General features: G+C 43.9%; 1 protein-coding gene across 5 annotated transcripts in view; it reads left to right on the top strand.

The window, feature by feature from the left end:
- The window catches only part of KDM2A (lysine demethylase 2A), a 143,127-nt gene that overhangs the window by 105,424 nt on the left and 13,047 nt on the right, over nucleotides 1-24,656 (top strand). For 3 of the 5 annotated variants that reach the window (XM_003909488.5, XM_009185543.4, XM_021925499.2), the window contains 3 exons: nucleotides 6,568-6,694; nucleotides 9,867-10,261; nucleotides 22,556-22,639. In XM_003909488.5, coding sequence (XP_003909537.1) covers nucleotides 6,568-6,694; nucleotides 9,867-10,261; nucleotides 22,556-22,639 — 606 coding nt within the window. Of the gene's footprint in view, nucleotides 1-6,567; nucleotides 6,695-9,866; nucleotides 10,262-17,541; nucleotides 19,948-22,555; nucleotides 22,640-24,656 lie in introns of those variants that run through there. The other 2 variants (XM_031653748.1, XM_009185544.4) reach the window with 2 other exon arrangements.

Here is a 24,656-nt window from a genome sequence, read left to right on the forward strand (position 1 = left end):
GTACTGCAATAATAGTAAACCATTATAGTGCCTATTTTGCAAAATTTATTTTGGTGTAGGAGCTACTTATCACTATATACACCATTGGTATTATTGTTGGAGTTACAGGAATTGCCCTACTAGTAGAATTAAGATAGGAAGCCAGTGCTTCTTCAAGACATTTTATAAAAGTACATTTCTGTTTATTTGTTTTTTTTGGTTTTTTTTGTTTGTTTTTTTTTTTGAGACGGAGTCTCGCTCTGTAGCCCAGGCTGGAGTGCAGTGGCCGGATCTCAGCTCACTGCAAGCTCCGCCTCCCGGGTTCACGCCGTTCTCCGGCCTCAGCATCCCGAGTAGCTGGGACTACAGGCGCCCGCCACCTCGCCCGGCTAGTTTTTTGTATTTCTTAGTAGAGACGGGTTTCACCGTGTTAGCCAGGATGGTCTCGATCTCCTGACCTCGTGATCCACCCGTCTCGGCCTCCCAAAGTGCTGGGATTACAGGCTTGAGCCACCGCGCCCGGCCTGTTTATTTGTTAAGAGTAACAAAAGTACAGGTCAGGCACAGGGGCTCATGCCTGTAATCCCAAGCCTTTGGGAGCCCAAAGTGGGAGGAGTACGTGAAGCAAGGAGTGTGAGACTATCCTGGGCAACAAAGCTGGGTGTGGTGGCACATGCCTGTAATCCTAGCTACTGGAGAGGCTGAGGTGAGAGGATTGCTTGAACCTAGGAGTTCCAGGTTGCAGCGAGCTATGATGGTGCCACTGTACTCCAGCCTGGGTGGAAGAGTGAGACACAAGTCTGTTAATTTAAAAAAAAAAAAAAAAAAAAAAGTCTATTCTAAAGCAGGTAAGTATTCTAAAATAGGGAAAATGTTTCAAAAAAGAAAAAATGTATAATTCCATAGTAAAATACTCCCATTTAACTCTCTGTCATTCTTAGAGGTAATTATGTACCCATTTTAAGATTCAGTCTGAAAATTAGTTTTTAGAGTGCGTTCACTTTTTGTGGCCAAAGATGACTCTTATATCTGGGGCTTAACTGGTTCAGTTTCAGGGAAGAAAAGGAAAATATATATTCAGTAACATAAAGTGAGCACCTTATCCCTGCATGAAGAGTTTTCTGCATAAAGAGAAGAAAAATAAGAGAAAAAATTTTTAAAAAGGCCGGGCACAGTAGCTCACACCTGTAATCCAGGCACTTTGGGAGGCCGAGGCGGGCGGATCACCTGAGGTCGGAAAGTTGAGACCAGCCTGACCAACATGAAGAAACCCTGTCTCTACTGAAAATACAAAATTAGCCAGGCATGGTGGCACATGCCTGTAATCCCAGCTACTTGGGAGGCTGAGGCAGGAGAATTGTTTGAACCCAGGAGGCGGAGGTTGCAGTGAGCCGAGATTGCACCATTGCACTCCAGCCTGGGCAATAAGAGCGAAACTCTGTCTCAAAAAATAAACAAACAAACAAACAAACAAATAAATAAATGGAAAAAAGAGTCCTACAAACTCTTAACTGGGAAAAACTCATCTTGATTTATCTGATTCCTAAACTTTATCAAAAATTTCAGTGTCTAATCAATTGTTTTTCTATTTTTTCTAAGAATGGCTTATTTAATTTCAAATAAAATCTTTCTGTAGTCCCATAAAATTTCATTGTGTTTCGTATATTTGTACACACAGCAATTTTTTATTGCTTTCCATACCAACTTTTTATGTGAAAATGTCAACCTGGCATTCATTTGATATGTTACTAATCTCTATAAAGTTATAAAAATCTCTATAAAGTTAAGAGAATGTATAGGGAATGCTTTACCAAAGAAATACAAAGCATGTTGCAAACAAGACAATGTTCTGGTCACTTTTGCCATACCAATGTAGAAATTTACTATTACTTAAGTGTTGGTAATTATTCTAATAGTGCTTAAAGGCTCAATAATTTTATAATGGGGAGTTTTAAAAATTCTTTCCAAAAAATGCTAACCGAGTCTTAGAAATTGATATGCAGCATGAGTAAAATGTAATGGGGTCAGGTTGGGTATGTGGTATCTCTTGGCTTTAATTAATACAGTCTTATAAAGTTACAAGCAAAAACTCAAAATTTTAATGCCTGTATTTCATATTTTCTTCCTTTTTTCTTTCTTTTTTATTTATTTATTTATTTATTTATTTTTGACACAGGGTCTCACTCTGTTGCCCAGGCTGGAGTGCAGTGGCATGATCTCAGCTCATTGCAGTCTCAACCTCCTAGGCTCAAGTGATCCTCCTGCCTCAGCCTCCTAAGTAGCTGGGACCACAGACACACACCACCACACCTGGCTAATTTTTTTATTTTTATTTTTTTGTGGAGATGAGGTTTTACTAAGCTGCCCAGGCTGGTCTCGAACTCCTGGGTTCAAGCAATCCTCCGGCCTCAGGCCCCCAAAGTCTTGGGACCATGGGCGTGAGCCACTATGCCCAGACTCTTCTTTTTTTAAAACTGTCATTATTACTCAGCTTTCAGCTGATTTCCAGAGGGCTTCAGAATTTGGAGTTGTCCTGAACTCCTAATAAAAACCCTTCCAGAAAATGTTGCTACACTTAAAAGGCTAATGGAGAGGCATAGTGTATTATATTTAATTTTGAGGGACCAAGTACCTATTGGTTGTCTCTCTCCTCTGTCTCCCTTAGTCAGAAATAAATTAATTTTACTTTTGTGTAAGAGAGTCATTCTTTTAGTTGTTGAAGTTTTAGCCACATAAGAACCCAGAATCAGGGTCTGGCTACTATGCATTAGAAAACTGATTGGGTCTGACATGAAAAGTACATCTCTCCTGCCTTGCCATGGGGAGAGTGATCTCCTTAGTCCCCACTGATGCCCTGTGGCCTGGTGACAGTTTTTGAAAAGGGACTCCTATCTAGTTCTCCATGATTCAGGAAGACTACTTGATATAGAGTTTGAAAAGGGGTAGGTGAAGTCATTCCTACAATATGGGAGGAGATGGGAACATTCTCAGGAGCTGCATATTCAAAACAATCTTAAAAGTATCATTTGGCTTTATCCTTTTGAAATATGACCTCTCTAAAAGAAAGCTATATGTCCAGGCACGGTGGTTCATGCCTGTAATCCCAAGTACTTTTTGGGAGTTTGAAGTGAAGGATCACTTAATCCCAGGAGTTTGAGACCAGCCTGGACAACATAGTGAGACCCTATCCCTACCAAAAATTAACCCCTTTCCAATTTTCCCCAATAATACCAGTGGCACTTGGCAGCTGCAATTTTTATTTTTTATTTTTTTTCTTTGAGACACGGTTTCGCTGTTGTCCAAACTGGCGTGCAATGGCGTGATCTCAGCTCACTGCAACCTCCACCTCCCAGGTTCAAGCGATTCTCCTGCCCCAGCGTTCCGAGTAGCTGAGATTACAGGCATGTGCCACCACGCTAATTTTTGTATTTCTAGTAGAGATGGGGTTTCACCAGGCTGGTCTCAAACTCGTTTTTTTTTGTTTGTTTGTTTGTTTGTTTTTGAGACAGAGTCTTGCTCTGTCACCCAGGCTGGAGTGCAGTGGCGTGATCTCTGCCTCCCGGGTTCATGCCATTTTCCTGCCTCAGCCTCCCGAGTAGCAGGCACTATAGGCGCCCGCCACCAGGCATGGCTAATTTTCTTGTGTTTTTAATAGAGACGAGATTTCACTGTGTTAGCCAGGATGGTCTCTATCTCCTGACCTCGTGATCTGCCCACCTCAGCCTCCCAAAGTGCTGGGATTATAGGTGTGAGCCACCACGCCCAGCGGCTGCAGCATTTACCCCAGGATAACTTTGTCATGAACTGTCTCACTATTATTTTCGCATCACTCCAGTATACTGACTTTGAAAAAAAGGCCGGGCGCGGTGGCTCAAGCCTGTAATCCCAGCACTTTGGGAGGCCGAGATGGGCGGATCACGAGGTCAGGAGATCGAGACCATCCTGGCTAACACAGTGAAACCCCGTCTCTACTAAGAAATACAAAAAATAGCCGGGCGAGGTGGCGGGCGCCTGTAGTCCCAGCTACTCGGGAGGCTGAGGCCGGAGAATGGCGTGAACCCGGGAGGCGGAGCTTGCAGTGAGCTGAGATCCGGCCACTGCACTCCAGCCTGGGCTACAGAGCGAGACTCCGTCTCAAAAAAAAAAAAAAAGAAAAAAAAAGATATCAATCTATTTATAGCATTCTGTTTTTAGTAGTGCTATTTCCGCTTACAAAATATAGTTATTCTTGATTGCTGAAAATGTCAGATCCTAGAAAACGTAGCATTCCTGTGCATAATGTTAACATCATTCTTGTCCGGGCATGGTGGCTTACGCCTGTAATCCCAGCACTTTGGGAAGCTGAGGCAGGCAAATCACTGGAGGTCAGGAGTTCAAGACCAGCCTGGCCAACATGGTGAAACCCCATCTCTACTAAAAATACAATTGGCCAGGCGCGCTGGCTCACACCTGTAATCCCAGCACTTTGGGAGGCCAAGGCGGGTGGATCACCTGACGTCTGGAGTTCAAAACCAGTCTGACCAACATGGAGAAAGCATGTCTCTACTAAAAATACAAAATTAGTCCCGCGTAGTGGCGCATGCCTGTAATCCCAGCTACTCGGGAGGCTGAGGCAGGAAAATCTCTTGAACTCAGAGGTGCAGGTTGCGGTAAGCCAAGATCACGCCATTGGACTACAACCTGGGCAACAAGAGCGAAACTCTAAATAAATATAGCTGGGTGCAGTGGCTCATGCCTGTAATCCCAGCACTTTGGGAGGCCGAGGTGGGTAGATCACCTGAGGTCAGGAGTTCGAGACCAGCCTGGCCAAGATGGTGAAACCACGTCTCTACTAAAAATACAAAAATTAGCTGGGCGTGTTGGTGCACACCAGTAATCCCAGCTACTTGGGAGGCTAAGGCAGGAGAATCACTTGAACCCAGGAGGTAGAGGTTGCAGTGAGCCGAGATTGCACCATTGCAGTCCAGCCTGGGCAACAAGAGCAAAACTCCATGTCAGAAAATAGTAAAAATAATTAATTAATTTAAAATAACAATTAGCCGGGTGTAGGGGCACACACCTTTAATCCCAGCTATTCAGGAGTCTGAGGCAGGAGAATCGCTTGAACCCAAATAATAATAATATATCATTCATGAACAGTTTTTGGCCAAAGATTCATTTGATGGATCCGATTTTTCTGAAATAGACAATCCTGACGATTCAGACTATCCTGCTGTTTTGTTTAGAAATAACTCCAAGGACAGTTTTTATATTTTATTCTCACCTTGAAAATCAGATTTCCTTCAGCATCAAAAAGCATGTTTATGTAAAATTATATGAGCGCTGGCCGCGAGCTGCTCTTTTATTTTCTAAAAGGGAAATGGGTTAATAAATTAGCCAGGTGTGGTGGCACACACCTGTAATCTCAGCTACTGGGGAGGCTTTGGTGGGGGGATGATAGCCTGGGCGAAAGAGCAAGACCCTGCCTCTAAAAATAAAAGTTTAAAAAATGGTTTTTAAAAAAGGAAACAAAATATATTTAGGATAATCCCCATCATTGGTCTTCCTCACTGATTAATCTGTGCTGATTTGTCCTTTCCTGGGCTGTAATATATCTGAAGAGTACTTTTTAAAATTAGTATCCAGCTGAAATAATAATGAAAATGCTCTTTTGGGGAGAATGGAAAGAAAATTAAGATAGTGATTGATTAGGTCATATGGAATGTTAATCTGGTTTGTGGACATACCATTTTGGCAGACTACAAAGTTTGAGGCAGGCAAACTGAGCATCAGTAGTGGGGAAAATACCCAACTTGGTGCCCTAGACTAGACACGGTCTGAGAGTGAGTCTCTCGTCAAACTTTAGTGTATGTAATTACATAATATTAACATGTCACTTCATCTCATGTCCTGTTTTTCCATGAGATTCTTTGTTCCATGGCCTTCTGATTCAGGGGCAAACATAGTAAAGCAAGAGTACTTTGCATACCTTTTTCTCAAGTATTTTGTGTCTTACTCTTACATTTTACTCTGTCCCAAAACCCAAACTTTCATTTTGATGCCTTCCCACTTAACCAAGACAGTTTCTTGGTGGTTCTAAATGGTCTTCCTCAAGTACCGTTTTTTGGGGTGTTTTTTTTTTTTTGTTTTGGTTTCTTTGAAGACAGAGTCTCACTCTGTAGCCTAGACTGGAGTGCAGAGGCATGATCTCAGCTCACTGCAACCTCCGCCTCCCAGGTTCAAGTGATTCTCATTCCTCAGCCTTCTGAGTAGCTGGGATTACAAAGTGTGCACCACCACACCTGGCTGATTTTTGTATTTTTAGTAGAGGCAGGGTTTCACCATGTTGGTCAGGCTGGTCATGAACTCCTGACCTCAAGTGATCCACCCATCTGGGCCTCCTAAGTACCCTTTATCTTTAGTGATTATTTCTCAAGACCAACATTTTCTAAGTTGATGGTTTTACTTAAGTTTTTGCTTCAGATGCCAAGCTGGGTTTGCAGGTTGACTGGTGAGAGTATTTCCTGGGTTAATGATTGCAGTGGTTCCGTTTGTTGTACTCTCTCTCCTTGAAAATGGTCATCTTTTCTCTATTATATTCCTCTGTAGGTTCCAAATAAGTTTCGCTATCCATTCTACTATGAGATGTGTTGGTATGTGTTGGAGCGCTATGTGTACTGCATAACCAACCGTTCCCACCTAACCAAGGAATTTCAGAAAGAGTCCCTCAGCATGGGTAAGTATTCTGTCTATAGGAACTTTGAAGACACCACTTAGGACTGAGGGTGAGGCCCGAAATACTCAGTAGGCTGTCTCTCAATATGTTCTTGGTTTTTTAATTCATCTACTTGGAAGTACCAAATTCATTCATTGGAATTGAATACCAGTTACCGGTTACCTACCCAGATGTGAGTTAATGGCCAAATGAAATACTCTGGATCTGGTCTTTGTCTGAGTTGCTATTAGCTCCTCAAGGGTGATCAAGTGGGACATGCTGGTTCACGCCTGTAATCCTAGCACTTTGGGAGGCCAAGGTGGGCAAATGGCTTGAGCCCAGGAGTTCTAGACCAGCCTGGGCAACATGGTGAAACCCCATCTCTACAGAAACTACAGAAAATTGTCCAGGCATGGTGGCTTGAGTCCCAGCTGCTCAGGAGGCTGAGGTGGGAGATCCGCTGGAGCCCAGGAGGTCGAGGCTGCTATGAACCGAGATCACGCCACTGTACTCCAGAACCTGGGCGACAGAGTGAGACCCTGTCACGAAAAAAAAAAAAAAGAATGAAAGATGATCAGTTGTCTAATACGCTTTTTTGTTTTTGTTTTTGTTTTAGAGACAGGGCCTTACCCTGTCATCCAAGTTGAATTGCAGTGGCATGATCATAGCTCATTGTAACCTCAAACTCCTGGGCTCAAGCAGTCCCCCTCCTGAGTAGCTAGGATTACAAGCACACACCACTACGCCCAGCTAATTCTTACTTTCTGTAGAGATGAGATTTTGCTGTGTTGCCCAGGCTGGTCTCAAACTCCTGGCCTCAAGCTGTCCTCCTGCCTCCACCTCCCAAAGCATTGGGATTACAGGTGTGAGCCACCACACCTGGCCTGGTTGTCTAATGTGTTTTATTGTATAAAGAATGGTCTTTGGCACAATAAAAACTAGGACTACATCATCAAAATAACCTGTTATATTCTAGGCACTATACTAAGCAGTTTACATTTATTAAATTCTTATTATTACCTGAGAGGTAGGTATTATTAGTCTCATTTTACAAATGAGAACATTAAGGTTCTCTTAAAGTTAGTAAGTGGCAAAGCCACAGCTTTTAGAGTCTGACCAGCCTGGTTCAGCTTCACAGCTTAAACTAGGTTGGTCAGACTCTACAGTTTATGCTCTTAATCTCTGTGCTTTCAGGTTACCCCAACATCTATCAGAGAAATATTCTAATTAGATGACAGTGTAGTTTCAGTATACATTTTTAGACTCCTTCTATGTCTGAAATTGGTAAGGACTCAACACCATAATATCCTGGGATCACATGTTCTTACGCAATCTTTAATCCAAGCAAGATACTTTTTGCTTTAGCATTTTACTTTTACTGCATAATTTTACTCATAGTTTGTATTCTCAGTTGAAAATAAAAAATGGGCCGGGTGCGGTGGCTCACACCTATAATCCTAGCACTTTGGAAGGCCAAGGCGGACAGATCACGAGGTCAGGAGTTCGAGACCAGCCAGGCCAACATGGTGAAACCTGTCTCTACTAAAAAATACAAAAATTAACCGGGCGTGGTGTCACATGCTTGTAGTCCCAGGTACTCGGGAGGCTGTGGCAGGAGAATCGCTTGAACCCAGGAGGCGGAGGTTGCAGTGAGCCGAGATCGTGCATGTGCACTCCAGCCTGGGTGACAGAGTGAGACTCCGTCTCAAAATAAATAAATAAGAAAATAAAAAATGTTCACTCAATATATGAAAGCAGGATACAGAATTGTATAAACAGCATGATCTTAATCTTGTTTAAAAATAAATCTAATAGAGCTAGGCACTGTGGTGTGCACCTGTAGTCCCAGCTATTTGGGAGGCTGAGGCAGGAGGATCACTTGAGTCCAAGAGTTCAAGACCAGCTTAGGCAACATAGTGACACCCCTATCTCAAAAAGTAACCAACAAAACACATATAGACCAGGCATGGTGGCTCATGCCTGTAATCTCAGCACTTTAGGAAACCAAGGTGGAAGGCGCACCTAACCCCAGGAGGTTGAGACGAGCCTGGGCAACATGACCAGAACCTGTCTCTACAAAAATTTAAAAAATTAGCTGAGTGTGGTGGCGCATATCTGTGGTCCCAGCTCTTTGGGAGGCTAATGTGGGAGGATTGCTTGAGCCCAGGAAGTTGAGGTTGCAGTGAGCCATGATTGCATCGCTGCACTCCAGCCTGGGCAACAGAGTGAGGCCCTGTCTCCAAACAAACAAACCACAACATAAAAAAAACAAAACAAAAAAAACCCCCACATCTAATAATACACATCCATTAAAACATGGAAAGAAAATATGTTGTACTGTTCAGTTGTTATCGTAGGGTGGAGGGATAAGGAATGAGTTATTTACTGCTTTGCATCTTCTTGCATTTTCTAAATTATAATAGAAAAGACCAGTGAACATTATCACTGTGTTTTGACTATTAAAATCTTCCTTTTCGAAAATAGTCACTTTGTTTTGTTATTTATGTTGTTAGGATTTCAACTCCAAAGCTTAATTTTAAGACCAAAAGTTTAGACCCCAAAAAAAAGTTTGATTTTTTTTGTTGTTTTGTTTGTTTGTTTATTTGTTTGAGACAGGGTCTCACTCTCTTGCCCAGGCTGGAGTGCAGTAGTATGATCACAGCTCACTGCAGCCTCAACTTCCCAGGCTCAAGCAGTCTTCCCACCTCACCCTCCCTAGTATCTGGGACCACAGGCATGCATCACTATATGCAGCTAATTTTTTTAATGTAGAGATGGGGTCTCATTATGTTGCCCAGACTAAAACTATTTTTTAAAGATATGTGCTTCTTACTGTCTTCTCTTTTAAAAGGTAATGAAATTATAATCCCAGATTCAAGCTTTAACTTTAACTTACAACCACTTTGATAAGTAACTGATTTCTAGTACACAGTTCAAAGACTAGGTCCTACCCAAACTTTAAAAAATCCAATTGACTGTTACCTAGATGTCCTCCTAGGTCAGGATCCTGTTTTTACCTGTAACTGTGATTTTCAACAGTGGACAAATGGGTTGGCATAAAGATAGACCATTTTTTTAAATGTGGTGATTTTGTCATTTATAGCCTCAAGGCCCCTGTCATGCCACCTATTTCTCTTGCTGATCACATGGCAAAGTGAAATGTTCTTACTGCATTTTTTCTTCATATTGGTAGATTTGGAGTTAAATGGGTTGGAGTCTGGGAATGGGGATGAGGAAGCAGTGGATCGAGAACCCCGACGCTTGAGCAGCAGGCGTTCTGTCCTCACTAGTCCTGTCGCGAATGGGGTCAACCTGGATTATGATGGACTGGGCAAAACCTGCCGAAGTCTTCCAAGTCTGAAGAAAACTTTGTCTGGGGACTCATCTTCTGACTCTAGCCGGGGATCCCACAATGGACAAGTGTGGGATCCCCAGTGTGCTCCCCGAAAGGACAGGCAAGTGCATCTGACCCATTTTGAGCTTGAAGGCCTTCGCTGCCTTGTAGATAAGTTGGAGTCTCTGCCACTGCACAAGAAATGTGTCCCCACAGGGATAGAAGATGAAGATGCTCTCATTGCTGATGTAAAGGTAAGGATTTAATGTGTTTTATGACAACTACTGATCCAGCTATGGCAGTCAGTTTCCAGATTCAGTGGGAGAAAGTATAGGAATTTTGGATGATCTCTGGTACAGTCAGAGAGAAGTTAATATGCCTATGTGTTTGTTATTGCTGCTCAATGTTTTCATTCCTAGAATGAGGTTATGTCCCTGTTTTGAAAATACTAACATTTGTGTGTTCATTGAAGACTTAAATTTAGTCTTAAACATAGGTTTCAGGCCGACCCCAAAAATAAAGGTGACCCTAAGAAAATATTTAAGAAATGTTACAGTAAACTTAAGTTACCTTGAGATAAAAAGCAGGACAAAAGTGACTGATAGGAATCTCATTCTAAGCAGATTGAGAGAAATGAAATTGTTCTATGCTGGGTTAACGTTGAGTAGCTTTAGCATCTTTAGATTCACATTTATTTAGCATCAAGACAAATCCATCAGGAAAAGCATCATTTTAAAATAATTCATCCCAGGGCCGGGTGCAGTGGCTCATACCTGTAATCCCAGCACTTTGGGAGGCCGAGGCAGGTGGATCACAAGGTCGAGGGTTCAAGATCAGCCTGGCCAAGATGGTAAAACCCCGTCTCTACTAAAAATACAAAAACTAGCCAGGCATGGTGGTAGGCGCCTGTAATCCCAGCTACTTGGGAGGCTGAGGCAGGAGAATCGCTTGAATCCGGCTTGGGTGGAGGTTGCAGTGAGCCGACAGAGTGAGACTCCATCTCAAATTAAAAAGAAAAAAAAACAATTAGCTCGGCGTGGTGGCGGGTGCGTGTAATCCCAGCTACCAGGGAGGCTGAGGCAGAATCTCTTCAACTCGGGAGGTGGAGGTTTCTGTGAGCCAAGATCACATCATTGCACTCCAGCCTGGGCAACAAGAGCAAAACTCAGTCTCAAAAAAAAAAAAAAAAAAAAAAAAAAACTTAAAGAGAATAATTTTGTGACCTCAGTGAAAATGGACTACATGTCTCATAGTAGGTCTTTTCCATCCTTGATTCCTCATTCAGGTTTTCTGTGGCCACCACATAACCAGATGAGGTGCTCCTCAGCTTCTCCTGACCACCTCAGGAAAGAATTCCAAAGACTAGGCTAGGACTTCATCTTTTATTCTTTTTAAAATCAACATTTTAATTAGATCTTATATTGTTTATGTGTCAGTGAAAAGGTAAAAAAATAACAGAGGCCTAAAAGGGGCGAAAACCTGATAAAGTTGGTCCTCCTTAGTAGTGATAGAAACTGGACAGTTGGTGTTATAGTTTGGTTTTATAATGTTTGCTATAAGAAGAGGCAGTTGATACCATCATGGCTTTTATTTATGGGAGGAAATTACAACGTTCCAGGTAGGTGTGGTCCTACTTCTATAATGATTCATGTGTGCAACAAAACAAATTTAGCCATACTTTCCCAGACTCACTTCATACCCTTAAATGGACAAAGGACATTCAGATTCTTCATTTCCGTTGTGGTAAGACTTATATTCCATTATGGATGCATGTGGGAAACTTTAAATTGTGACTTTTTTTTTTTTCTTTTGGAGACAGAGTTTTGCTCTTGTCGCCCAGACTGGAGTGCAATGGCGTGATCTCGGCTCACTGCAGCCTCCACCTCCTGGGTTCAAGCAATTCTCCTGCCTCAGCCTCCTGAGTAGCTGGGACTACAGGAGCGTGCCACCACAGTGGCCCAACTAATTTTTTTTTTTTTTTTTTTTTTTTTTTTTTTTGAGACGGAGTCTCACGCTGTGTCACCCAGGCTGGAGTGCAGTGGCGCGATCTCGGCTCACTGCAAGCTCCGCCTCCCAGGTTCAGGCCATTCTCCTGCCTCAGCCTCCGAGTAGCTGGGACTACAGGCGCCCGCCACCACGCCCGGCTAGTTTTTTGTATTTTTAGTAGAGACGGGGTTTCACCATGTTAGCCAGGATGGTCTCGATCTCCTGACCTCGTGATCCGCCCGCCTCGGCCTCCCAAAGTGCTGGGATTACAGGCTTGAGCCACCGCGCCCGGCCAACTAATTTTTATATTATTAGTAGAGACGAGGTTTCACCATGTTGGTCAGGCTGATCTCAAATTCCTGACCTCAGGCGATCCACTCGGCTCAGCCTCCAAAAGTGCTGGGATTACAGGCGTGAGCCACCACGCCCGGCCTAAATTGTGACCTTTGAGACTTTTAACTTGTATAATTGTTAGGGACCCTAAGAAAAAAGACTTACAAGGTTGCACCTCTAACATTCTTTTGGCCTGGGTATCTGTATTTCTAATTCATGATTTAAAAAAAAAGTCTTTTAGCCCTAGGGAATGTCTGTAGATAGATTTGACCTCATTGAATTCAGTTGTAAAAAGCCATATTATAATCCACTAATCAATTATACAAGGTCAAGTGTGGCAGAAATACACACACTCAAACTATTGGAGGCTGAGCGTGGTAGCTCACGCCTGTAATCTCAGCACTTTGGGAGGCTGAGGTAGGCAGATCACTTGAGCCCAGGAGTTTGCGACCATCCTGGCCAGCATGTCGAAACCCCATCTCTAGAAAAAATACATATATATAAATCAGCTGGGCATAGTGGCGCGCACCTGTAGTCCCAGCTACTCAGGAGGCTGAGGCAGGAGAATCACTTGAACCCGGGAGGCGAAGGTTGCAGTGAGTCGAGATTGCGCCATTGCACTCCAACCTAGGTGATGGAAGTGAAACCCTTTCTCAACAACAACAGCAACAAAAAAACATTGGAGTAGTTTAACTAGTTAAAGTAGCTAAATAAGGAGATTTAAGGTGACAGAGTGGTACAGTGGTATACCAAGGGAAAAAGTAGAAAGATTTCGGTTAAATATTAAGCAGAGTTAGCAAGAAGAGAGATGAGTTAAGAAGAAACATCTAAAAAGGAGGCTTAGCGTTATGAAAAGTGTCTGGAGAGAGCTTGCTTGTGTTAATCAGGGACCACTGAAAAAACGTGACTGCCATCACTGGCTAAGATATAGTGGCAGAGGCCAGAGCATGAGGAACAAATAGCCAGTGAGATGACTACACAGGCCGACAGTGTTTGAATTCTCCCTCTAGAGACTTATCCACACCTTCTCGTTTACCCAAAACCACAGTCAAAATGTAGCTGACATCAGAAGACAACAGATTTAGATTCCAACTCTGCAGGTGTAGTTTAAGATCAAATAGATTAATTATTCCTATATTTGATCAGTTTTGCTAAATCTCAGAAAAGATATAGCAAGCTTAGAGCTTGAATACCTTGAGAATCTGAGCATCACTCAAAAGAAAAAAGCATTAGATTGGGTAGGTACTGAATCACTCCACGGCTGGGGACTTTGCATGCTAGAAAACTTGATGCTTATAGCACTGATGGCTACACTTCAGTGCGGGACAAAGCTAATGCAGTTTACCCTTCCTGCAGAGAGAGGAATTGTTTGCTGTTGTAACTTATCTGGCTTTCAGAAATAATTAGTAGAAGAGATGAGGGGAAAAGTGGTAGATGAGATATTCATAATATTCCAAGGAAAAAATAGTGCATTTCAGTGCTGTGATAAAAGGGCTCTGGGCCGGGCGCGGTGGCTCATGCCTATAATCCCAGCACTTTGGGAGGCCGAGGCAGGCGGATCACGAGGTCAGGAGATCGAGATCATCCTGGCTAACACGGTGAAACCCCGTCTCTACTAAAAATACAAAAAAATTAGCCAGGCGTGGTGGCGGGCGCCTGTAGTCCCAGCTACTTGGGAGGCTGAGGCAGGAGAATGGCGTGAACCCAGGAGGCAGAGCTTGCAGTGAGCCAAGATCGCACCACTGCACTCCAGCCTAGGTGACAGAGCGAGACTTCGTCTCAAAAAAAAAAAAAAAAAGGGGGGGGGGGCTTTGAAGATTCTTAAAGGTTAAGTTCTACAGTGTTGAAGAACAAGTCATAGAATATAGAGTTGGAAGGGGATTAAGTGAAAAAGCAGGACATTAAAAAGTACTGACTTAGGCAGGGCCCAGTGGCTCACACCTCTTGTCCCAGTGCTTTAGGTGGCAGAGGCAGGCAGATCACTTGAGACCAGCCTGGGCAATGTGGTGAAACCTCATCTCTACAAAAATACAAAATTAGCCAGGTGTGGAGGTGGGAGGATCACTTGAGTTGGGCAAGTTGAGGCTTCAGTGAGCTGCGATCTCACTACTGTACTCCAGCCTGGGCAAAAGAGTGAGACCTTGTCTCATAAAGAAAGAAAGTAGGCAGGGCTTTCAGTGAGCCGAGATGGCGCCACTGCACTCCAGCCTGGGTCTGGGTGACAGAGCAAGACTCCGTCTCAAAAAAAAAAAAAAAGGTGACTTACTGGTAAAGCTAGCAGCGTGTATATAAGGTTCTGTTTGAGAGGGGTTGTGGGTAATGTTGACTCCTGAAAGTGTGCATAGGTAGAATGGGGTTCTCCTACTATGAGAATTTTTGTTTATTTGTTTGTTTTTTTGTTGTTATTTGTTTTTTATTGAGACGGTGTCTCGCCCTGTCGCCCAGGCTGGAGTGCAGTGGCGCAAACTCGGCTCACCGCAAGCTCCACCTCCCAGATTCACGCGGTTCTCCTGTCTCAGTCCCCCAGTAGCTGGGACTGTAGGCGCCTGCCACCACGCCTGGCTAATTTTTGTATTTTTAGTAGAGACGGAGTTTCACCGTGTTAGCCAGGATGGTCTCTATCTTCTGACCTCATGATCCGCCCGCCTCGGCCTCCCAAAGTACTGGGATTACAGGCGTAAGCCACCGTGCCCGGCCTTTTTCTTTTTCTTTTTTTGAGACTGAGTTTCATTCATTTTGCCCAGGCTGGAGTGCAATGGCGCAATCTCAGCTCACTGCAGCCTCTGCCTCCTGGGTTCAAGCGATTCTCCTGCCTCAGCCTCCTGAGTAGCTAGGACTACAGGCACGTGCCACCATGCCCAGCTAATTTTTGTATTTTTAGTAGAAACAGGGTTTCACCATATTGGCCAGGCTGGTCTTGAACTCCGGACCTTGTGATCCACCTGCCTTGGCCTCTCAAAGTTCTGGGATTATAGGCGTGAGCCACTGAGCCTGGCCAAGATATTCTTAACATTTCTAAAATTGATAAGTTGTGTTATTGATATATGTTGAATAAAAAAGTAGGACATGGAGGGCCGGGCGCGGTGGCTCAAGCCTGTAATCCCAGCACTTTGGGAGGCCGAGACGGGCGGATCACAAGGTCAGGAGATCATCCGCCAACACGGTGAAACCCTTCCTACTAAAAAAATACAAAAAAACTAGCCGGGCGAGGTGGCGTGGGCGCCTGTAGTCCCAGCTACTCTGAGGCTGAGGCAGGAGAATGGCGAACCCGGAAGGCGGAGCTTGCAGGAGCTGAGATCCGCCACTGCACTCCAGCCTAAGCGACAGAGCGACCTGCCCAAAAAAAAAAAAAAAAAAAAAGTAGGACATGGGAACAGTATTGTATACTCACGTCCCATTAAATGTAAGAAAGTGGTCCGTGGTTTGTGCATTGCAGAGGAATCTAGAAGGGTACATCCCAACCTGCTGATAGCAGGGCATAGTAGGGTGGTAGTAGTCATCTGGAAGAATTTGAGGTTTCTTTATTTTTGTGAGTTTTTTTTTTTTTTTTTTTTTTGAGGTGAAGTTCACCTGTCACCCAGGCCAAAGTGCAGTGGCGTGATCTAGGCTCACTGCAGCCTTGGCCTCTCAGGTTCAAGTGATTCTCCTGCCTCAACCTCCAGAGTAGCTGGGATTATAGGTGTGTGCCACAACGCCTGGCTAATTTTTGTATTTTCAGTAGAGATGGGGTTTCACCATGTTGGCCAGGCTGGTCTTGAGTCCTGACCTCAAGTGATCCGCCTGTCTAGGCCTCCCAGGAGGAATTACAGGCGCATCACAAAAGAAGTTTTCAATATAACAATATATCTGGCTGCCCAGCTCACTTAATAAAGCAAATTCGGTGTTGTTGAATACTTTTCCACCTTCCTGTTTTCTCTAAACATTTTGATAAGCCTGCCAATCATACTTTGTGAGCTTTGGGTAAGTTACTAAACTTATGAAAACCTATTTTCTCCTCTATAAAATATCTCTGTGAGATTATTGTTAAAATTAACAAGATTAGTAAAATACTTAATAAGCACTGCATTATTACAGCCAGAAAAAAATTAGATGTTACAAATATATGAAGTTCACTTACTCCACTGCTCTGAATAATGCCTGCCTACTCTGTGTCAGGAATCAGATTGAGTGTTAAGGAAACTATGCAGACATGCCATGGTCCTAGTCCTCAAGGGCCTTGGAGTTCAGTGGCAAAGCAGATATAAAAGTGAGCTAAGTAATAGGAAATAAGTGCAGTCCAGGTTTGCAGGTGCCTGGCATGACACAGGGCACAGAGCAAATGAGTGAGAGTGGCAGAGTCTATCCTGAGGGAAATAGATGTTCCAGTCTTCTTAATTCATCAGCTAATAAACTTTCCTGTTATAGGATATAAATTTATTACTACATTATATAAATGGTAAAAGCTCTCAATTTATAAATTGGAAAATTGTTATTTGTGATGTAATAGGCTACTGATACTCTCATCTAAGAATCTTAACATTTTATTTTGGAACTATGATCTAAAAATTTATATTAGGCCCCATCCCAGGAGTATGATGAGATTGAAGCAGAAACAGTTATGGTTGCAAATAACTCCAGAAATACTAATTAGGAATTATCTTCAGCTGATAATTTGGGGGTTATTCTGACACTAATAAAAGAACTAGTAGAAGACCCAGTATAGTTAGCTCTTATTTCATTAAGCCAGATTTTTAAATGTTTTTAAATTTTTCTTTATTATTATTATTAGCGATGAGGTCTTGCTGTATTGACCAGTCTGGTCTTGAATCTTGAACTCCTTGCCTTGAGCAATCCTCCTGCTTCACCCTCCCAAAGTGCTGGGATTGCAGGAATGAGCCACCTTACCCAACCAAGTCAGCTTTTTTTTTTTTTTTTTTTTTTTTTTTTTGTCCTGGGTCCAGGCTTACAGATGTGTGTTTTTTTGTTTTTTAAAAAAAGCAACCTAGGCCAGATGTGGTAGCTCATGCCTATAATCCCAGCACTTTGGGAGGCTGAGGCAGGAGGATCACTTAAGGCCAGGAGTTCAAGACCAGCCTGGGCAACATAGTAAGACTCCATCTTTAAAAAATCAAGAAATTAGCCGAGCATGGTAGTGTGCACCTAATAGTCCCAGCTACTCAGGGGGCTGAGGTCTAGGCTGTAGTAAGCTGTCATCGTACCACTGCACTTTAGCCTGGGCAACAAAGCGAGACCCTGTCTAAAAAAGAAAAAAGGCCAACCATACAAATAAAACTTTATTTGTAATATTTACTAATAAGATATTTGTAAAAATTCGTACATTCTTACTGAATAGAAAGTTTTAAGTAATATAACTCAGTTATGAGTCTTACATGGTTAAAGCACATATAATTATTTTAAATATTTTCCTTATATTCTTGTATTATGTAATGTCATGGTCTTAGTAATTCTTATCTTTTTTGCCTATCTTTTATTCTGAATTAGCAGGAGGGGGAAAAGTTAGGCCTGGTTTAATTTGTGATTTGGAAACTTAATGGGAGTGAGTTTCCTAGTGCCCTATCTGATTTTTGTCCTTTCCTGGTGGTCTTTAGAATTTGTACTTGCTGCAACTTGAACTTATGTTTGTTTTAAAGTAATATGTTTTCTCTTAAGTATTCATAGTTTATCATCTCTGTAATATAAATAGCACTGAAGATCAAAATAAGCATTTTCCAAGAAGACCTCTCAATAGCTAGATCACTGTTAAGGAAAGCTTTTCAAACAAAATAAGCCGATTGCACTGGGTCTTGAGTCTTAAGATACAGTGCCAGGGAGAGGTTTAGGGTTAGGATGTTCATATAAGCATTTCCAGGAGGAGCTCAGCCGAGAGCACAAAAGTCTCTCCTTCCTCTGGTAAACTATGACGAAAATAACATATGAAGCCCCTGGTAGCAAAGCCCCAGACTTTAGAAAGCCTAGTTAGCCACTAAATCTGTACCAGAAACTCACTGTGAAACAACTGTCCTGGAAATAAATAAGAATGCTTAAGAGCTAGATGTTTAAATCAAAGCATCTGCAAAAAAGGCAAGTTACCTTTGTAAAAGTCTAAAAATCACATAAATTCAGACCCAAACTGTTTCTGCTAAGTATTTGATTCCTATTGAGGTTCTCCCATGCTGATGTTTGGTACACTGTGGATCCCTAGAAACTCAACCAGAGTGTGCACCCTCTCTTCCTCCTGTAGACTGAAGGGAGTGTGTGTTCAGTCTGAGCTTCATCCCAGCTGGGGATCCAGGAATCAGGGTTCGGTGTGTAGAGGCGTGAGCAATACCTGTCAGTCTGAGTGGCTGTAAGAAGGTAGTGAGGTGTCTTGACAAGATGCAGGACTGGCTGCTTCATCTAGGGAATATCAAGAATGAGACAGGCAAACAGACTTGAATAGAAACGGAAATCCAAGAGGATAATCTTATAGGCAGAGGAGACTGCCAGAGTTGGGAGAAAGTGTGTTCCCTGGTTTCCTGCACCTTGTTTAGAGACAGGAGGGCAAAGTATGTTGCCCTTAGGTTGTGCCTCAGTTGTTTGACTTGTTCCCGGTGGAACCACTGCAGGATTGCTGCACGGACATTTCTAGTACTGTAGTGTGGGGGTGGAGTCCTTGTCAAAATCAGAAGCAGGCATCTGTTTTAGATGTAGTTGATGTTAGCCATATTTTATTGAATATCTCAATATTGGCTGACATGGGCCATTTCTGAAGGTTTTTTGGAACACGTAGGCAGATTCTGGATTGTGGGCTGGGAGCAAGTCAGCGAGGGCAGGTGAAGCAGGCAGTGCGCAGGAGAAGATAACTCCAGGAACTCAGCTCCCGTGCCTAGTTCACCCAGAGAAGCGGAACTTTGGGCGACCCCCCTATACTTGCTGAGAGGGGAGAGATAAGTGTGTGTGCAGTCAGCCAGAGAGCTCTGGCAGTTCACAGTGAGAGGTGACCCTGAGGGGAAGGGTGTAGACTGAGACAAGGACAAATGTGGGCCAAGGTGCCTAGTGTAGCCTGCAGAATGAGTTAAAGCCTTCCCTTTTGCTGGCGCCTTCAGAAGTCTGCCACCGGGAGCCCTCAGGGGGCTGGCCCTAGGTTCTCCTATTGCAGTGGTGGTGGGAGGGAGACAGGGCGGGGGCTGTGGCTGAGCTCCCCTCCCTGGCAGGGCCTCTTCCAATCGCGAGGAAGAAAGCAGTTGCTGAACACACCCCCTCCCGGCTCTGCAGCAGAACGGCTGGGCCCTCTGCCTGGCTCGCTCACTCTCGCTCGGCTCCCCCTCCTGCCATCTTCCGTTGCAAAGCATTTCTGGGAGCTGCATGTGGGTGACGCAGCAGCATTGTTCGCAGGCACAGGAAGCCGCGGCTGAGCTGAAGGGCTCGAGAAGGAACCCAGAGCGTTGCACGCTGCTCTCTCTGGGTAGTCTGAAGGGTCAGAGCTGGACTGCCCTGCCCTATGTGCTCTGGGAGATTCCAGAATATTCAAGTAAATCCGGATTTTCCTAGAGGCAGAATATCTAACTCCTTCAGGAGAACTTCCAATACCGAAAACAAAACAAAGACGCTGGGGAAACTTCACCAAGAGCCTCGGCAGCTCCAGAGCGACGGGAAACGAAAGGTCAGGCGGTCGATCGGCAAACCCTTTCTGGTTTGGGGTGCGTGTAACTATAGGGACTTTTGTCTCAGTGAAGAGGCAGAAGAAACTGCCTGCTGCCTGCCGGGCGAGTCCAGGACAATGCTGTTACTTGCCTGAGCCGTCATTGCACTTGTTCCCTCACCTGGTGGGATGTGCTTTTGAATTGGGTTGCTTGGCTTTTGAGAATCCTTTCCCTCTCTGCCCAGGCACCTTCTGTTCTCTTTCCCTTCCTGTGATCTGTAGGGTGTGGGCCTGTGTATAAATGTTCTCCCGAATGCCTGGAGCCGAGATAGGCGTCAGCCTTTCCCGCACTCCACCCCCGCTCTCCTATCCCAAACCCCCTCTAGTGAAGGGTGGTGGCTTCTTTATATGGTTTCTTGTAGGGCCTCAGCTGGAGTCTGCCTTTTTTGATGAAAGCAGGGCGTGCTTGGTTGAATGGCCCCAGCAAAATAAGGCTTGGAAGGAAATCTGCATTTCCCTCCACACCCACACATACCCCAGTAACTGAGTCCTGTATGTGTGAACAGCTGCCGCCCCCCCCACACACACCGACACAGTTTTCTGCCTACCCTTCCCTACTCCCCACAGAAATCTTGCAGGTAGAATTAGACTGCTTTTGGTGAACAGTTAAGTTCCTTTTCTACTCTTAAACAATCGCAGATCTTACTGTGCAGTCTGTTTTGCTGAAAGTGGAAAGTCCCCATTTGTGGACAGCTCAGTTCACTTCAGCAGAGGAAATGGGCAGAGTCCTACTCTTCGGCAGTGCGAAGTGGGGGAGGGGAGCCATGCACTCCCTAGCACACATTTTGAATGGACCTGAATTTTTCACCCTAGGGAGATTAGGAGCCCATACCAGAGCCTTGTCCCACGTGGCACCAGACCCCGCCTCTTCACCCCCACGCTGTATGGTACTAACAGAAAAGGATGCCATAGCAACTTGAAGTAAATAAAACGTCCGCAAATGAAATGAGTTTGGGGGAAGGTGAGAGGCATCTGGAGACTTGGCAAAAGGGGATCTTAGTAGAGGAGCTTCTTGGCTATGAGATAAAGGGTCTTTCTGAGTCCCAACTTTGGGATTTGGAGCAGGAACCTTAAGTTAAGAATGAAAATACATAACAGTCCTGGTCTCTGGGGTAGAGCACACAGGATTATGAGAACAATTATTAGCAATGGCCCAGACTTGCTAACCTGTCCAGGATCAGAGTTTAGTATTTGCTGAAACAGTTACCGTCCTGTACATACCTAGGGTAGCCAGAAAAGGAATCATGTAACTTGTCTCCCAGATTTGAGTTATTTTGCTGTTGGTGTTGCTTTAGGGCTCATAAGGTCAGAAGAAGGAGGAGTTCATTATACTAGAAGATTTGGGCTTCAGGAATTTCTGTCTAAAACAAAAAGATTTGGCCAGTTGTGGTGGCTCACGCCTGTAACCCCAGCACTTTGGGAGGCCGAGGCAAGAGGATCACCTGAGGTCAGGAGTTCGAGACCAGCCTGGCCAACATGGTGAAACCCCATCTCTACTAAAACTACAAAAATTAGCCGGGTATGGTGGCAGGTTCCTGTAATCCCAGCTACTCAGGAGGCTGAAGCAGCAGAATCGTTTGAACCAGGGAGGCAGAGGTTGCAGTGAACGAGATAGCACCACTGCACTCCAGCCTGAGCAACAGAGTGAGACTCCATCTAAAAAAAAAAAAAAAAAAAAATTTGTTCCAAAGTAACAGTCAACCAGTGTGATTCACTTAAGTGGCATTTTCTCACTGTATCATTGTTCGTAAGTCATTTAAATTTTATTGGTAATGCCATGAGAACTGTTGCCCCTGAGATTGTTCCTTTCCCCATTTAAAGGAATAAAGACAAATAACAGACTCTGTGGGTGTGTGTGTGAGAGAGAGAGAGAGAGATTTGAGATTGAGATTTCTGTAATCAGCCTTAGAAGAAAAGAGCCCTGGGTTAAATCAGCACATTAGGCTGTACCGTTCCTCTCATTAATTCTGTATTAGCCAATCATTTTTATGCCACTTGGCTCACATATGAGAAATGAAGGCAATACTTAATTACCTGATAATATTCACTAACTGGTGTAAAAAGTGAAGAAGCAATAATAAAGTTTTACTGTCATATGTATGAGAAGCTGTATGAGAAGTAACACTTGTCGCCACAGTAAGTTAGTTGTTTCAGTGTGTTAGTATAATGAGTACACAAGTAAGGGATTGGGAGCAAAGGTGAGTTTGAAGTCCTTTCTGCTCCCCCACCACCACCACCCGCCCCCTGTAGAGATGGGTCTTGCTCTGTTTCCCAGGCTGGTCTCAAACTCCTGGCTCAAGTGATCTTCCCACCTCTTACAGGCATGAGCCACTGTGCCCAGCCTCAAAGTTTTCATAATACTGCAGCAGCCTAAGTTTGAGTTTCCTCCTTCACCTTTGATTTATTTGTTTTCCAGTGAGTCTCTGTACGAAGGGCAAATACAGACAGTTGCCACCCTGCCTCCCTTGCTACTCAAGGGTACTGAGGCAGAGTCTGGATGCTGTTCAGGGTGGTTGACTCTTTGTTCACCCTGCCCTGATTTTTCCTTCTTTCCCCCTCCTACCCTTAGATTTTGCTGGAAGAGCTTGCCAACAGCGATCCCAAGTTAGCCCTCACTGGAGTTCCTATAGTACAGTGGCCAAAAAGGGATAAGGTAAGAAACTATGTTGTTTGATTTTTAGGCTGCTTAAGCCTTTTGTTAGTTGATGATTACCATTCTGGGGGAAAAAAGAACAACTAGAGGCAGATGGCTTTTGGTGCATTAATACAAACTGACAGAAAATCATTACGCAGTTCTGTTTTGACTTGTAAGTCAGGGTAATTGGCTATCTTTGGAGGTGACTCTCTTAACGGAACTATCAAACTGGGAGGCCTCCCTCCAGATTCAGATGCCAAATTGTGCATTTGTTCATCAAAATGCATCCGCTTCTGTCCTTGTGACCAGTTACTCAGTTATCTTCACAGATATGATTGAAAGCCAGTTAAAATAATTACATAGATATCTAAAAGGAGCACAGGTTTTCTTTGATGTAGTGAGATCATTCTCTCAAAAATCCCCTTAACCTGGACTTTGCAGTATGGAATTGAAAAGAGAAGAAAGGGGCCAGGCATGGTGGCTCACGCCTGTAATCCCAACACTTTGGGAGGCCGAAGCAGTCGGATTACCTGAGGTCGGGAAGTTGAGACCAGCCTGACCAACAGGAAGAAACCCTGTCTCTACTAAAAATACAAAATTAGCCAAGCATGGTGGGACATGCCTGTAATCCCAGCTACTCGGGAGGCTGAGACAGGAGAATCGCTTGAACCCGGGAGGCAGAGGTTGTAGTGAGCCGAGATCGCGCCATTGCACTTCAGGCTGGGCGACAAGAGCGAAATTGTCTCAAAAAAAAAAAAAAGAATAAGAAAGGAATTACTGTCAGCTAATGAACTGTCAATTATGAATTTTCATGCCTCTTCAGTTTAGATCCTGTATAATTTTTTTTGCCCATACTGTCCTCTATCAAGGTTACATATTAAATAAATGATAGCATTCTGATCCTGGCCATGAATTTGGCAAATAAATTAGGCTTCTGTTTGTTGTTCTGTAGCTGAAACTTGCAAAGCCATCACATTCCAGGGGTGTTTAGGCAGAATATAAAGGTATGGAGTTGAACAATATATTTAAAGAATCACCTCCTCGTCCCTAGGGGGAGGAGTCCCACTTGGCCTCTGCTTGGCCACAGGGGACTGCCTTAACAATTCAGTCATTTCTGGTTTTTGAGTATTTTGTGTCAGAAAAGTGTTTAAGATATGGTAAGAAATTAAAGTAGTAGGAAACATAGTCCTTGTCCTTGAAAAGGTCACCAGCAGGGTAAATACGAATGCTAAGAAGTGTGTTCCACACTTAAATATTATTGGAGTGTCTGCTATGTACCAGGTTGTATGCTTAGATTTGGAGTACTAAAGAAATGAGCAAGACTCGTTTCACCCTAAGGTAGTTTACTGTCTTCTTTAGGAGTATAATCTGAGCAGTCAGGATGAGGAAATATTGGAGGGCTCCTGGAGTGACTTCGGTACATGGCACTTAACACAGAAAGCTCAGGGAGGGATGAATCTTAACAGCTCTGCAAAATGAAAGGGAAGCAGCTGAATTAGTAGGCCAAAGGGCTAGGACAAGGGCTGGCAAATTTTTCTGTAAAGGTCAAGATAGTAAATATTTTAGGTTTTGTACGCCACAGTCACAATTTATCAGTTCTACCATGGTAGCATGAAAGCAGCCATTGATTGACCAGGTGTGGTGGCTCACGCCTGTAATCCCAGCACTCTGGGAGGCCAAGGCGGGCGGATCACGAGGTCAGGAGATCGAGACCATCCTGGCTAACATGGTGAAACCCCGTCTCTACTAAAAATACAAAAAAATTTCCTTGGCGTGGTGGCAGGCGCCTGTAGTCCCAACTACTCGGGAGGCTGAGGCAGGAAAATGGCATGAACTCGGGAGGCGGAACTTGCAGTGAGCCAAGATCAAGCCACTATATTCCAGTCTGGGCAACAGAGCTAGACTCTGTCTCAAAAAAAAAAAAAAGCAGCCATTGATAATACACAAGATGAGTTGTATGTTAATAAAATTTATTCTAGAAACAATTAGTGGGCAGATCTGCCCGTAGGCCATAGTGGGCCAAGCCCCGGGCTAG

This window comes from Papio anubis, chromosome 12, assembly GCF_008728515.1.
Source record: "Papio anubis isolate 15944 chromosome 12, Panubis1.0, whole genome shotgun sequence".
Taxonomy (NCBI): Eukaryota; Metazoa; Chordata; class Mammalia; order Primates; family Cercopithecidae; genus Papio; species Papio anubis.